The 16880-nt window shown below is 40.1% G+C and overlaps 1 protein-coding gene across 3 annotated transcripts in view; it reads right to left on the reverse strand.

Annotated features, from left to right (window-relative positions):
- Nucleotides 1-1327: 1327 nt before the first annotated feature.
- kcnq5a (potassium voltage-gated channel, KQT-like subfamily, member 5a) overlaps nt 1328-16880 on the reverse strand; it is a 105231-nt gene continuing 89678 nt past the window's right edge. The window contains exons 10-16 of one of the 3 annotated variants that reach the window (XM_037783044.1): nt 14441-14682; nt 12702-12810; nt 7442-7573; nt 5995-6111; nt 3902-4009; nt 2725-2851; nt 1328-2470 (exon numbers count right to left, since the gene is read on the reverse strand). In XM_037783044.1, coding sequence (XP_037638972.1) covers nt 1382-2470; nt 2725-2851; nt 3902-4009; nt 5995-6111; nt 7442-7573; nt 12702-12810; nt 14441-14682 — 1924 coding nt within the window. In that variant the 3' untranslated portion in view covers nt 1328-1381. The remainder of the gene's footprint in view (nt 2471-2724; nt 2852-3901; nt 4010-5994; nt 6112-7441; nt 7574-12701; nt 12811-14440; nt 14683-16880) is intronic. The other 2 variants (XM_037783045.1, XM_037783046.1) reach the window with 2 other exon arrangements.

A 16880-nucleotide genomic window follows, 5' to 3' on the forward strand; every position in this document is an offset into this window, starting at 1 on the left:
AAACAATCCATGCAGTGATATGTATGAAAGCATAAGTAAAAGATGACATTTTACATCGCCAAAGACAGACATTGAATCAGGAGAGCGAGCGGCTCTCCTCTTCTTCAAAGAACGTCTCTGAATACAAGCACTTGTATGAAAAAAAAAGAAGTGATTAGTCAGTCACAGCTGTTTGTCAAGTCGGCTGGAGTACTCAGTGATGGTTGTATGTGTCAGTGTGTGTGTGTGTGTGTGTGTGTGTGTGTGTACTGGTTTCACCGCATGTTGAGAAGGAAGTGGTTGACCTGTAGTTTCCAGTGGCTTATTTCAGGTTCAACTACATTCTTGACTTTTGTAACTTACACATATTTTTGGCTGAGAGACAATCATACAGTATTTCCTTCTGATTTAAATCACTCATTTAATTGTCGAGGTTACACTGACAAGTACCTCATACAACTCCACTTCAAAACACCAGAACTACCCCTTTAACATGTAGGACAGCTGGAAAATACTTTGAAAAGAAAGTTATCATTACTCAGTTATTTTTGTGGTGAACCAAATTATTTGATTTGCTTCTAGACTCTGTTGTCTTGAAGGCAGGCTTAGAAATCAAAGTTAACTTTCCTTCCTTGATCTTTATTTTCAACATCCTTTTTATCAATGTATGATCCCGATTATGAAAAACCTTTTTTTGTAAAAAGTTAATAAAATTACCATCTCTAAATATCTTTAGATAAAGACCAAAGCAATTTCTCTTAACAGAAGTTTTTTTTTGTATTTGTGTATTTTGTGTCACGTGAATATGCCCACTCTCATACATATTTTTAATCATACTTTTAATTAAAAACATTTTTTTTATATATATATACTGTATATATATATATATATATATACAGTATATATATATTGTGTTTAGTGTGTGGTTAACGGGTACAACTTTTATTTTAGTATCAGTATTATTGTTATCATCCCCTTTTTAATAATAATAATAATAATAATAATAATAATAATAATACCTTCTTATCTTATTCCTTCTTTATTGTAACATCTTCTTATCTTATAAATTATTTAATGTTTTTGTCATGTATGATCTTTGCCTGTTTTTAGTTTTATTTTTCAAGCACACCTGTCGTATGAAACGTGCTATATAAATAAAACCTGATTGATTGATTTTGGTTCCTCGTAAAAAGTATATAACATAATAAAATATGTATGAAAGTGGACATAATCATGTTACACAATGTCCATATACAAGGCATAGGTTGGACATTTTGCAACATAATCTGTATAGTATCCTGTAAAAAAACTTTAAAAGTGGCTTCCTAAACAACGTTGTGTACATACAGTGTGTGTGTGTGTGTGTGTGTGTGTGTGTGTGTGTGTCAATGTGTGTGTGTGGTTACGCCAGCTGTATGTGAGGGGACTGACTGAGGAACTCGGGGTGAGGTGGTGCAGCCTCCTCCGCAGTCTGTAAAAGGTCCGAGGAGCTGCCGTCGGGTTCCTGGGACAGGAAGTTGAAATGTTCTTCTGCTGGCTCCAGCTTGCACTCACTAATGAATAGTTCTGTCCCGTCCCAGTTGCTAAGGTCGCCGTGGGCGTTGCCACGGTTGCTACCGTTGCTGTCGCTGCTGTTGTTGTTGAGCGCGGAGGAGGAGAGACCAGCGGCACGGTTGGTCAAAGGCTGGCTGAGATTGTGCACGGAGAGGGATTTCCCGAGACCGCCTCCCCAGTCCGAAGGCCTCTCGTCCGGGCTGGACGAGAGCAGCAGCAGGGGGTTGACCTCCAGGCTCATGTGCCTCCTCCAGACCCCCTCCGGTTTCAAGCAAGTCTTCTCCCGCAGCTGCACCCTTTCCTGGGCAGGGCCTTCCTCACTGTCCCCTTCCTGGTCAGCATCCACACTGCTGGATCCCACAACAACAGAGGGGCCCAGGCTCCCCTCATCCGCCAGCTCTGCATCCGTCATATCCTCTGGGACGGGATCGGCGGAGCATCGGAGGTGGGAGGGGTGCACCACCGGGGGCAGCCGGAGGGTGAAACCCCCGGTGGAGGGAGGTGGGGGCGGCAGGTCAGGGAAGTGTGCTCTTTTGGAGGTATCGTTTGGGGTGACCAAGGTTGGGTAGGGGCTATCAGGAGGCAGCAGGGGGGATGGGGAGAGCGAGGCTGTGGACGGGGGGTAGGATGGAGGTGCTGAGTCCGGGGGCCCATCATCATCGGCAGGCACCAGGATGAGCCGCAGGCCTCTGGGGTTGGTGCTAAGAGAACGGCGCATCCCCCTGTTGCCATCTCCTCCGCCTCCCACCGGATCAACTCCCTGCGGCGAGGGGAGATCCCTGCCGATGATGGAAGTCTGGTAGTCAGAGTTGTGGAGCTGGTGGTTGTCCAGCTCGAACAAGGGCAGGGAGGAGAGGGTGAGCGCTGTGGAGCCTTTCTGTAGGACCTGGCGGTAAACGTCCAGCAAAGAGTCCAACTTTGATTCAATGGAAGTTACCTGAGAAAAGAGTAAAGAGTGAGAGAGGGAGAACATGGAGGGAGACAGAGAGAGAGAGAGTGAAGCTTAAAGGGCTTTTAAGCAATTCATTGACCTCCATCTTCAACCAAGGAATTTCCTCGTAACAGTAGCTGTGTTTCCATGTCCAAATCAGCTGCAGATATATCATCAACATTATTTGGCAATAAAATATTGTTAATGCATGTTTATAGTGCTGATGTGTTTTTTACCGGTTAGATTTTTTCTAAACTCACCTGTCTCTCCACCTTACACACTCGTCCCAGCATGCTCATGCCCTCCAGAGAGTCTCCATCTGGGTGCAGTTTGTCCCTCATCTTCTTATCCACAGGAATCTGGCCTTTTCCCAGGATCTGATCCACCCTGAGACACACACGCACACACTGGTGTCAATACATTTGAAAATAATGACGTAGTAATATAAGTAGGCGCCCAAGCTTCACTGCAGGTTATCCCAAGTCAGGCAACAAAACCTAAAGCAGCAGTAGGATGTTAAGAGTAGAGTTAGTAAAACACACAACACACACAGAGCTCGGCTGTATCAGTGCCCTCATATGAAAACCCCGTATCTCCAAAACTGTCAGTTTTTCTGGAATAAAGAAAAACAACATTTCCAGATTGGATTTCATGCAGTAGTCTGCATGGGTTTCATGGGCTCTTTTCACACCAATGTGCACCAAAAAACAAATCACAAAATTTCAAAAGTCATAAGGAATAAAGGTCATTTATGAGCACTACATCCCAAAATTAGATTTACAAATACAGTATGGTCAATGCAGATCATATTGTTGCTTTTGGATGGAGAAGTTGCATGGTGATATTTATTAGTTATTTTTATTTTTTTTACCCCATTCACGTGTAGTGTCTTCAAAATGTATGAAATGTTACCATTTTCAAGGTTGTTTTCTAAAAATTAGTTGAGCCAGAAATCTCCACTTCAGCAGCACTTACAGTACATCCACCACACTTTCCAGTTTGCGTATATTATTCATGATCAAATCACACAAGTTCTTTGACACTGAAATAAAGTTGAATTAGTGTTAAAGTTAATAAAGTTTGTATATCTCTAACATGCATTGATCTAGGAAGAGGCCAGCACCCAGGAAACACCACACATGATTGTGTTTTATCTGCCACAAAACACATGAATTATGTGGAACACTTTACAACTGCACATTCAACAAGTTACATTCACGCACACACGTTTCGGTGTTTTTGCTGAAGGGAAAACGGACAAAGTATGAAACTATGGATGGGATCTAATGTAGCAGCAGGGATGTTTGGGCTAAACGTTAGTGTACATTTGCATTAAATTCAAATGTTTGACAGCAAGGGAACTACTGGTCATCATTAGGGGTAACTAATGGGATTCTACTGTAGGGAACACTTAAAATGAAATGAAATAAAAGTAACCCTGGGACAGGCAGCTTCTTCCTGTGGTTGCTGTAATAATAGTGCAGAGCAGGAGAGGACATGTTCCTGGGTCGGCTACTCAAGCTGGGACCAGCTGCAGTGGCCAGTCTGGAAACAGGAGAAATACCGGGTCAGACATCCATCCATCCATCTATCCATCCATCTATCCATCCATCTATCCATCTATCCATCTATCCATCCATCTATCCATCCGTCCGTCCCTCTATCTATCTATCTATCTATCTATCTATCTATCTATCTATCTATCTATCTATCTATCTATCTATCTATCTATCGCTCTCTCTTCTCACAAACACACTAAAGCATGAAGCACAAATGAACAAATGAACAAATCCACTCCTCTATTAATTGAAAATAAATAACATTGGCATGTAGATAAACACAGAGTATGAGGCTAAACATGTAGTTAATGAAGCCGGGATATAATGGATGTCTGGTCATGATGCTGATGAGATGCAGTAAATGAACACTCAGGTGGTCTGTGTGTATCTACAGCCTTTGTCGTCATAACAACACTCAGATAGAGAAAACAAGCACTATGTTATTTTACAGAAGCACTACTGACAACTCTGGCATCGCCGACATCACTGTTATTCATTCAGCACCACGAACCACCAGATGACCAACGGTTAAAACAAACTTTGTATTCTGTAAATGTGAAAGCCCCAATCCATAACTGCATTATAGTAGCTGAAACAATGTCTCCAGCTTTACTTTTCATAAGAACTGAAAGCCTCGATGATTCGAAGCTGCAAAAGGAAACACGAACTGAAGTGAAACAGCTGCATTTTGAATGAATGATGATGAACAAGTCAGATTATTGATGTATCTAATATGGTAAATGATTATGAGTTCAAATAAAGTCTGGATTGGGGCTTTTACATGAGGACACACTGATTCTCTACAGGCAGCACTGAGGAGCCACAGTCACCTACAATATGTTAGCTGACAAAATGTTCCAGTTGGATGAGGTATTCAAGGGGCCCAAATCAGGATTATCACAGTTTCCAGAGTGACATAAATAAGTTAAGTGTTGGTACTTAAAATATTACGTTACTCACTACTAACTTGGCAATGACCAAGCTGCTCCCAAGCTGCCGTTGGGAGTGAGGCCAGGTTGCAATGTAACATCTGAATGAAAAACTTGAGATGTTTTGTTTTTTTCTTGTAAAACTTTGTCCATAATCCAGTGCTTGAGCTCCTTGATGACCTCTAATACCAGACCCGAGTCAAGCAGCCAATCTGGTAAAGTGTTCTATTGCAACTTACGGTGAAGGTACAACCTCAGATTCAGTAAACCCCGTAGGTTAGACTCCAAGTAGACTGATATTATTTCCTGGCATTTAAACAGGACTGCATCCAGGGCTGCAGTCAAGACCAACTTAATCTAGTCCAAGTCAAGTTCAAGACCAGGGGTCTCATTTATAACCGTTGTGGACGCACAAAACGGGGCCTGAAATGTGCGTACGCCACTTCCCATGTGAAAGTTGTAATCTATAAAATCAAACTTGAGAATGTGTGCACCTGTAAGGAAACTCTGACCGATGTGTGCGCACAGTATGGAGGCGGGAGAAACTGGCGACGCAGATGGCTCGTGTATACGCAGAAACATTCATGAGGTGCTTTGCATTGTTGTGTGTCGATGGTGGGCGTGTGGAGGGCGGGATATGAGGCTGATCCACGTGCTGACAATTGTTGATTTGTGATTTATAAAAGCAAATTGACAGGCGTATGCATGGTTTTATAAATCTGAATATTTAATTGGCGGACGTACATTTCCTCATTTCAACGTTCGCCAACATTTAGTGTGAATCCTACGCACTGTTTTATAAATGAGACCCCAGGTCCAGACGGGTCCAAGTCAAGACCGAGTCCAGAGCAAATCGAGTCCTGCTCACAACCATAAAAGGCAATAGTGTACAACCCTGACGTGTAGTCACATGCTATTCATGTGTAAGAATGCACTGAATTTTAATATAGATGCAAAAGCTTATAACTGCATGCTGCTTGACCCAGGTGTGACATCATCAAAGTTTTGTTAACAGATCAGGACGGGGTAGTTTCGGTCTAACCCCGGTGCAGACTGTTTCCTCCGGGCCTGGCTGTAATATAAATGCAGGGAGGGAGAGGAAAGGGTCTTGACGCGGCTGCTGAGAGACCTCGGAGGGGGACCCACTACAGTGTCTAGTCTGGGAGAGAGAGGGGACACAGATGGACATGTAGAGTACACAGAGACAGAGTGGGTACTAAAGAAACATAACTGGAAGAGAGATCAAGGTAAAAGTGGGTTAATTTAATTCAAAAATGATTATCTATAGAGTGATATCCTCTATCCACCTTATTCTTGGGGGCGTTACTGTAGAAATGATTATGGGCGTAACTTCCGGTGAGGTAGCGGAAGTAGCAGTAAACTAGTTAGTCCCATAGGCTAATCATAGTGTCTAAACGCCAACGGTGCTTCTTTTGAAAAGTAATTCGCCTTCAACTTAGCAAATCCTGCTTTATTTTTTAAACAGATATTTAATATTAAATTTGCATTTTCTAAAACATCCTTGTGGAGCTCTGGTGCCAGACAAAGCTAAATCTGTGGTTTCAACAATAGTGTGTTGAACATGCACCCAAAACAAAAAGGGATTGTTCTTGTGACCAACGGTAAAGTTTCCATCGCCCACCTACAGACGAGGAATACAGAAGAATGTAGCTGAGAAACCTAAACATAAAGAGACCACCATAAACCCAGTATGTGTGCTCATTTCATCAACAGAGGAAAACCCGTATCCTACTTTGTAGTTGGGCTACGAAAGAGCAGCGGAGAAGAGATGTCGGGTCATTAAAAGGACTGACAACAGTGCCAGGAGAACATCAGGTATGATTTCATGTGTAGGGAGGACACAGCATTGTAGCGTCTGTTTAATGACAGACAGTTACTTTGACTATTTTCTGTACAGTTTATGGCACGGAGTGCAGAGCAGCATAGACTATAAATAGTTTAAGTACGATTATCTGTGTGTAAGAAACAAAACCTTGTTACTGTGGAAGTACTGATCTGCCTCAGAGCTTTTTCATCGCTTCACCGTCTGCAGCAACGGAGTCAATAAAGTAGCTAAATATGCTGGTGTAGGTTATCTGAGGCCACTTCTTCAGGTCGTCCTCTCATCCCTCCATAGTAGAAGGCAGAGCTATGATCACATTATCCTGTTTGAGGTGTAATAGGTGGTGTTCACACATGTTTTACTAGATTTTTTTAATACAATCACTCTAGAAGAGAGGATTGTGACATCTGTGACACGACGCGCCAGAAGTTGTGCCCCATAATTCACGGCAAGGCATCATGGGGGCTAGGAATAAGGTGGATAGGACTGGTTGGAACTGCAGCAACATCCACCTATGAAAACCTTTTATACAGAAACATCAACACAAATAGTAAACATGAAGATAGACGGGAATTCAGGTCAGAAACAAAATGAATAAAATATTGCCAAAATGAGAATTGTGTGATTGAAATGTGTGTGTCCTGACCTCGTCTGGAGGCTCTTGATGCGACAGAGCATGTCCAGGTGTCCTGCAGAGTACTGCTCTATGACGTCCTTCACATCATACGGACGCAAAGTCTCCTTAAACTTCTTTTTTGCCACGTGGAACTTCATGATCCTTTAAATACACAAGGAGCAAAAAGAAGTAGACAAGGGGGGAAGAGGGATGCTGAAGTTAGTAACATTAAGTCAAAAGAGGCTTGGGTGTAATTACTAGAACCAACCACTAGATGGTAGCAGCGACTTTGGGACGATCCTTGTTACATATCACTTGTTGATCTTTGGAGTGTAATAATGAAAACATTATTAATATCTCAGATACCTCAAGGAGAAACCAATGTTCCCCTGGTTCTCTTGTCAAATCCATAACAAGAAAAATGAAAGACTGAAACTTGAGCGAACAATCTTCTATCTCCTTTATTTGATGAACAGAACCGCTGCTGGGTGGATAATATTGATACAGGTAAGGGGATCCATACACTTGGTACATTTGGATTCCCCGGTGGCTTTTGCTTTTCTCCAGTTGCCTGATTTTCTCACTGTCTAAATGGAAACAACGGCGACAGATGAACCTCTGTAATAACAGTCTCGACAGGGGTGGAGGGTGTCCAACCCTCAACCCGACACCCTGGGAAAGCCCTGGGCTGCGGCGGCCCATGGAGGAGGCCTGCTGGGCGGGCAGGCCGGCTGGGGTTGGGTGGTTCTGGTGATCTGTGTGTGTCTGAGTGTAGAGAAACAGAGGCGCTGCTGTTTGATAGACTTCAGTTCACTAAAAGACAAAAGTCTGGGCATGTTATATCTTTCTAATCCTGCAAATGTGGCAAAATGTCTCAACAAGTGAAGTAATGACTGACTGGATATAATCATCAAACTATCATTTAGGAGCGAAGATTGGAAAAACAATGCTCCCTTAATTTGATTTGTGTCAAATCAAGACGTGCCAATCCTCCCAATTTTCCCGGGAGATTCACGTTTTTCATCGCCCTTTCCCGGTTTCCTCCCGGGGTCACAATTCTCCCGCATTTCTTTCGATTTATGGCATTTTTTTTCCCTTTTTGTTATCTCAACCTGTTTCTGATGCTAATCAGCATGTAAAACTGTACCAAATGTCTTTTCCCGGCAGAGAACTGTTCACGACTGTGCTCGTGTCACATCACAGCAAAGCCGTCGTGGCGTAGCGCAAGCCATTGGAAAGAAGGGGTTTCAGAGCGCCGTGGTGCCGTTGTCGCATTGTGTCTGAAAGGACCTTCAGTGAGTGAGATGGAGAGGGAAATAGAGAGTACTAAGAGAAAGAAATACAAAAATTGAATGAATGAATGAAAACTGATGAATATTAGCCTAGTTTATACCAAAGATTCAGACAAACTTCACGCCAGAAGGGTTTTCTTTCCTGAGAATTAAAAGTAAAATTAAAAGTAGGCCTATTTAACAAAAAAATGCTGTTGCAGTGTACTTATTATTTTGTTATTTTCATTCTTTAAAAGTCACCAGAATGCAGGAAACAAAGTCTCTGAAACTCAAATTTGATTTTGAAATCCTCCCTATTTTCGAGGTCTCAAAGTTGGTAAGTAAGATCAAATGTGGATTCCAAAAACATATATAACTCGTTACATAACTGTTAAAATGATAAAAACTACAAATTTGGACAAAGTCGTATGCGCCACACTGTGTTATACCCACCTGACTCCGTATACAGGCGGGGGTCAGATGCAGCTGGTAGAGCTACCTTAGATAACAAGACATTTTACTGAACAACTAGAGAATTAAATGTACTACTACAGGTAATTACAGCAAATCACATTACTGAGAATAATTAAAAATTAGGGCTGTCAATCCATTAAAATATTTAATCAGGATTAATCACAAATTAATTCCATTTTGTATCTGTTCAAAATGTACCTTAAAGGGAGATTTGTCAAGTATTTAATACTCTTATCAACATGGGAGTGGGCAAATATGCTGCTTTATGCAAATGTATGTATATATTTATTATTGGAAATCAATTAACAACACAAAACAATGACAAATATTGTCCAGAAACCCTCACAGGTACTGCATTTAGCATAAAACATATGCTCAAATCATAACATGGCAAACTGCAGCCCAACAAGCAACAACAGCTGTCAGTGTGTCAGTCTGCTGACTTGACTATGACTTGCCCCAAACTGCATGTGATTATCATAAAGTGGGCATGTCTGTAAAGGGGAGACTCGTGGGTACCCATAGAACCCATTTTCATTCACATATCTGGAGGTCAGAGGTCAAGGGAGCCTTTGAAAATGGCCATGACATGTTTTTACTTGCCAAATTTAGCGTTATGACATGTTTGGTATGAATGGATTCATTACGTTTTCTAGTTTCATATGATACCAGTATTTCACTCTTGCTTTAAAAGTCCGCTACAATGAGTGCCGTTAAAACCAATTTGAGTTAATAAGTTATTATCGCGTTAACTTTGACAGCCCTATTGGAAATGATATAAATACATAAACCCTACTTCATTGAGAGGTGAAAATTTACTTTTTTTTTACAATGAAAAAATATGAAGAGGGTGAGAAGAAGTGGTGGAGTGAGAGAATCAATTGGCGCCAGTTGGATAAACATTCGCTCTCAGGGTGCCGGTGCCAGTGTAAGAGATCAGGGTCTGCTGGAACACACACACAAAACTGCTTGAATCCCCCCCCCCTCAGGCAAACCCTCAAACCCAGCAGTGGGTCATAGAGATGAGGAGGGAAAGATGGAGATAAGAGACAAGACAAATTAGAGAAATCAGTTGCTCGAGGGAACCAAACATCATGTGAACCGCTGCACTCAAGGGCCGATGTATGTTTTTCCCATCCAGTATTACATGTATAGTGGAGGGAAGAAAGACACAGGGGTCTGTGTTACATTATCTGTTACTGTAGCTCAGAGAGGGGAGAGATGAGGAGAGAGGGCTTTAACATAAACACTGATGATGAAAAAACAAACATGTTTACAACCTTCTTCAACAGCCGTAACTATCAAACTACAAAATCTGGGCTGTCAAAGTTAACACGATATATAAAGCAAATTTGTTTCAACGCCACTAATTTCTTTAACGTATTAACGCAACTTACGATTTCTAGGTCGTAGCGGCTCAGTTTTAAAGTTAGAGTAAATACTAGTATCATATGAAACTAGAAAACCTAAGGAATCCATTGATACCAAACATGTCATACTAGCTTGTCGCAAATGAGACTAAATAACGCTCCAAAGTTCCGCTAAATTTTGACGAAGAAAAACTGTCATGTCCATTTTCAAAGGGGTCCCTTGACCTCTGACCTCCAGATATGTGAATGAAAATGGGTTCTATGGGTACCCACGAGACTCCCCTTTACAGACATGCCCACTTCATGATAATCACATGCAGTTTGGGGCAAGTCATAGTCAAGTCAGCACACTGACACACTGACAGCTGTTGTTGTCTGTTGGGCTGCAGTTTGCCATGTTATGATTTGAGCATATTGTTTTATGCTAAATGCAGTACCTGTGAGGGTTTCTGGATAATATTTGTCATTGTTTTGTGTTGTTAATTGATTTCTAATAATAAATATATACATACATTTGAATAAAACAGCATATTTGCCCACTCCCATGTTGATAAGAGTATTAAATACTTGACAAATCTTCCTTTAATGTACATTTTGAACCGATGAAAAATGTGCAATTCATTTGCAATTAATCCCGATTAACTATGGACAATCATGCGATTAATTAAATATTTAAATCGATTGACAGCCCGATACAAACACATGTATACAGCAGCTTATTGGCTCCTTTGCAATGCATCCGTCTGTTAGCTAGTGGTATTTTCATATCGTGGTTGGATCCATGAACCTTTCGATCAATAGCAGATCATAAACAGCGAATAAAGAAACACAGCTGCCAATAAATCAATAACATGACCCGACTTTAACAAGAGCTCAACTACAGAGACGATCGTACTACGTATACGATCAACAAGTAGCCAATCGTAGAAGGAGGAGGCAGTTCAGTGACATCACTAATCGACTGGTGACTTGTTCAGTTCATTGAGCCGTTACTGTGGTTTCAGAGTCAATGGACACAGGTGAGAAAAGCCTCATAACTAATCAATAAGATGCCCTTTATCAGTTCCAACGAGCCACAAAATACACATAAATAGTATTAGAGGGCGTGTCAGTTTCTGCTCTTCACATGCATACAGTCTCTTTTCAAAATAAACTTCCAACGGAGATTTTTATTTATTTTTCCATCCTGTCTTTTCATCTCTAGCATTTCTTGTTTGGAAAAAGTATTCTTTTCTTTCTTTTATTTATTTTTAAATAATTGATTAAATAATCAATAATAATCAAACATTGAAAAAATAAGTAAATAAAAAGAGAGTCACAGGGACATTTCAAAATGCACATAAAAGAAAAATTGTTAAGAGTCTAGGTGGTGAGAACTATCCCATTTTTCCAGTATTTATCCCCCTTCTCCTTATGAAGTCGAAGAGTGAAAGTCATTTTCTCCCTTTTCTTTCTTTTAGATAATTGAAAAATATTCATATCGGTTTGTAAATTGTAATACAGCTGTCTTTAATTTCAATGTCAGGTTTTTTTTTTTTCCAACCCACCTGTGCATTTATTGATGTTTTTGTATACCTCTTCTCTTTTGTTATATTTTATTATATGCACAAATAAAAATGTCAAAAATCAAGGTATAATGTGTTGTTCTTTGCTGCGGTAGCATCAGTTATGGAAAGTGGAGAGTATTTCTTCATTGAAAGAAGAGCCAAGACCGCCACTGAAGGCTTTTTGTTGTCGTTCTTCTCCCGACTGGCTTCGGCTTGAGTTTGATTGACAGATGGTTCATCCAATCACCAGCCAAGTCGTTTTTTTTTAAAGTGCCTGCCCTTTTCTAAACAGTTTCCAATGAATGACAGATTCTCAGATGGTTCTGTGTCACAAACCATCTGGTGGGTCCGGTTAGAGGACGGTCGCTATTGGTTAAAAGCTTTATATTTAAAGAAGCGACTTCCTCTTCCGTCTCACTAATATGATAAAAAAGAGAAAAAAGTTCATTCACTTTCTCACTTGATATTAATATTTGGATGCAAGTTTGCAAAATGTGGTTGCTGGTGCCTTTTTCCACAGTAGTGAATCCACTTTACCGGCAAACATTTGTAGGATTTTGATGATTTGAAGATGCTTTGGATGAGAGCATCAGCTAAAATGTGAAGTGTAACCGAAGCAGGATCTCACCTGACGGCTCTGATGACAGCCTTGAGGGGAGCGGACAGATCCTCCACTGTAACATCACAATGGCAGCCTCTCTCATCAAAGGAATCCTCCGTGGTCATGCCCGCGTCCACTGAGAGAGAGACAGACCGCCGTTTCATCAATAAAAGTAGCCCCGTGCAAAATTGTCTCCAGTCTTTTGACCCATAAAACACTTTCTGCATAGTGGGTCTGGACAGGAGTCTCCAAGAATGTCTCAAACTGATACTATTCTGGCTTCTACGAGGTGAGAATTTATGCCCCTGGTTGGACGGGATCTTTAGGAATGGGCAGCGTTTTGCCAGCTCAGCTATGGAAGGTGAGAGAAGAGGGAATATATATCCTTAACACTGCCAATAATTAGAAGACACAGACAGAGAGACAGACAGAAAAAAAGAGGAAGAGTAAGAGAAAAGCGTAGGGAAAAAGAGGGAAAATGATAAAGTGCATATAAGAGGTTATAAAATCAGTTCAAATAAATGATACGAGGGAACGAGGGAGACACAGAGGTGCTATTAAAACAGTCAGCAGTTTCATCTATTACTATATAGGGTAGGAGTTTCTGGGAAATGTGAGGACAAATTAAATACTCTACACTAATTTAGGTCATAACGATAAATTAAACAAAACAGGAATTGAGATTTAAAGTACACAAGGGTTTTATGAAAGTGTATAATTCAAGTCTGTTAAGATTTTCTCCAAAATGCAATATACATCCACCTGGATAAAAACATAAATGCACGACATTCATCATCCTACGTATCTACAGTAGGAAAAGTTTAGATAATATGATTTTAAAAGATACACACTGGTTGTATGAAAGCTGCTCTTTTCTCTTGTTTTTCTCCCTGAGAAGCTTTAATGTTGTTATTCTCTTATTTCTGACAATATCATATTTATATTCTGTATCCCCTGGTGGAAATTAACAATCTATTAAGTAGTATTATTAAGCATATTTACTCAAATACTGTACTGAAGTATAATTTTGAAGTATTTATACTTTACTTAAGTATTTACATTTCATGCTACTTTATAATTTGACATACATCTCAGAGGCAAATTACTGTATTTTACTCCACTATATCTATTTTATTTATCAACTAATAAGTTGTGATGTATTATTATGGATATATGAAGTGATTAAAATTAGCTCCACTTTTATCAGTTGCAATATTAAAGTGATGAACATTAATGAATCAATAATTATAATCTAGTAATATAATATACATTATTCTGAAATGGGACATTCTGCATAATGAGTACTTTTTGTACTTTAAGTACATTTTGATGCTCATACTTTTGTACTTTTACTTAAGTGACATTTTGAATGCATAGCTTTTACTTGTAACAGTATTTTTACACTGTGGTATTACTACTTTTACTTAAGTAAAAGATCTGAATACTTCTTCCACCACTGTCTGTATCAGTTGGTTCCAGCTTTTCATTGAATGTATGTTTTATTCATGTGCATATTTCTTATGTTTGACGCATTTGACGCACCATTGCATCAAATTAAAATCCTATTTGTCTTGTTCATCATCATCCCAAAATTCAGGCATATGTTTGGAAACCTTGGGATCTCCACTAGAATATAAAATGAATTTCTGTAGATTTGAACATACAGTAGATTGGCTGCACAGCAGGAGTTTGTCATGTGTTATTTATGGTTATTAAAGGGTTATTTGTAAGATGTTGTGTTGTGATGGATGTACAGTCCCACTCACCGTCTGGGACAGCAGTGCGCGTCTGGCTCTTCAGCCTCAGCGACGGCCTGAACCGGGTCCGGTCGTTGAAGCTCCAGCTCTTCTGCACTTTGGCCGGGCTCCCGCCCATCAGCTCGGGGCCGCCCACCACCTCGTTGCCGGGGGAAGAGCGCTGGCGGTCGTTGATGGACGTCTGCCTGCTCTTCATGCTCTGACCACGGGGGCTCGCCATCCGGACCCGCTCCTTAAAACTCAACTTCTGGCTGCAGGGAGGGAGGGAAGAAAAGAAGAGGATAGAAGGATGTGGAAAGAGGGAGAGAGGAGCATTCAATGAAGCAGAGATTTGGGATGAGACAGAGGGAGCAAGAGTGATGTAAGAGATGATGGATGGGGAGACAAAGGGGGAAAAGGTGAGGAGTTTAGGATGGAGTTGATAGAAGAAGAGTGCGTGGCAGAGGTCAGGGGTTGATAGAGAGACACAAGGAGAGAGAGAAAAAAAGGGATGCTGTCAACACGTATTTCCTGTCAGAGGGTGAGAAGAGTTGAGAGCTCAGACACGGGGCAACGATTTGTCTTTTCCTTCAGCCCAAACATCGTCCATCCAACTGACATGCCCAAAACACCAGAACACAGCCAGACTGCCGGCCAAGCCACCAAAACAAACCCTCAGCTCTGGATCCTCACGCTCATCAGATAATAATGTAATCAACTTTTTCAAAACAGACTTAATGAGATCTTTAAAGGTGATATGTGAAGGACTGTAACATTAATACATCATCACCACATTAACTTTGAGACTACCTTAAACAAATGAGACCATGATTGAGAGAAACCTCTCACAGCCTCAACACGCTGTTTTACATCGTGATTTTTTGGTGGAAAGTTCTTTACACTGTTCTTCACGAGCAAAAAGAGATAAATGTTTCAGAGATTGTGAAGGCAGATCACTTCCAGCAAGTTGATCAATGCTTATTGGTAAATCAAACAAACTGTTATACACTGTGGCTCCCTTTAAGTGCAATTTATTGGCACATTCTTAGTAAGTTCTTCTTCAGACTTCATAAATCTGCACAGAGACGCTTAAAAGGTAAGCCCTCTGGTCACATGATAGTCACATGATACTGCCAGTGAGCCAAGTATCTCACATATAATCAAATGTAACGTTACATGTATATTAAGAATTTTTATATTGGTAAATCCAAACAATCAAATATCCAATGAAATGCGGTTTTAATCTGCAAAACACAGCCTCTGTTTTGGTCTCAATTGTTCACTGTAGTTACACCAAATTATTAATACTATGATATTACTATTGAAACCATACTATGAATCATATTATTATCGATCTTTATCTTCCTCTGTCACATAAATAACACATAACATCAGCCACTGGAGGAAAAAGAATGCACAAAGTCCTCAATCAATGAGACTCACTGCAGTAAACTGTAATGTTGACGAGCATGCAGTGCAGCAGAGCAACGAGAGAGATGCAGGGTTCCAACACATTTTGCATGCCACAATTTCACATTTTTCTAAACCTCAGTGTCTCACCTGAATCTTAAGTGTTTTAATCAGTCTGAATCATTTTAACAGAAGTTGATTTTGCATATTCTAAAACTTTGGGGAGGGTTTTTTTTTTAATATTGATTTGCAATGATTTCCCAAACCTCGATGTGCAATCTTTTCCTCACTTTCACAGACTTGTGTATTATTATCTAACACTTCACAGCACATGGTAAAACATTTTCACCAATGTTCAAGGCAGAAATAAATATAGATATTGTATTTGTACACTGACACAACCACACATTTCTTTCCTAGATACAAAACAAAATGATTGAAAAGAGAAGTGCAGTAGTAATGCAGGGAGCATGCAGTACAATGAGGAAGAGCTATCTAACTATCATATATATATTGTCGGGGGATAATTTAACAAAACATATTCATGTGTCTGGACTTTGAACAGTTTCTAGAAAATATAAAATAAAGGGGAATTTAGACCTGGTATTTTTACTTATTACTCTGAGTTCTAATTTATTGAGCTGTCTTACCGAGAAAGTACAACATTTCTCAAAATTGGCAAATTTTCTTTTTTCGAAGGGATCTTAAATTAGAAATTATGCAAGGATCATAGCAAGCAATATCCCATGATGCCCATTTATTTTTTCGAATGATAGGGGCTCAACATACTTTGGCAATACTTTATTTTACAGGTCCGCAAATTTCATGGTAATTAGGTGATAATTAGCAAGTAACCTACTTGAAATTTCTTTGGAGTTACTGCCAATTTACCCCAATATTTACCTCAAAAATTGATCAAAAAATACTTTGTTTGGCTGTCTTGACTTTAGACTTGACTCTGGACTTTTATTATTATTAGTTTACATCTATTATAAACATTATTTAATAATTATATTCAGCTATTTGGCAGTAATTCCAAAGAAATTTCAAATAGTTTACT

This window comes from Sebastes umbrosus, chromosome 10 (genome assembly GCF_015220745.1).
Source record: "Sebastes umbrosus isolate fSebUmb1 chromosome 10, fSebUmb1.pri, whole genome shotgun sequence".
Lineage (NCBI taxonomy): Eukaryota > Metazoa > Chordata > Actinopteri > Perciformes > Sebastidae > Sebastes > Sebastes umbrosus.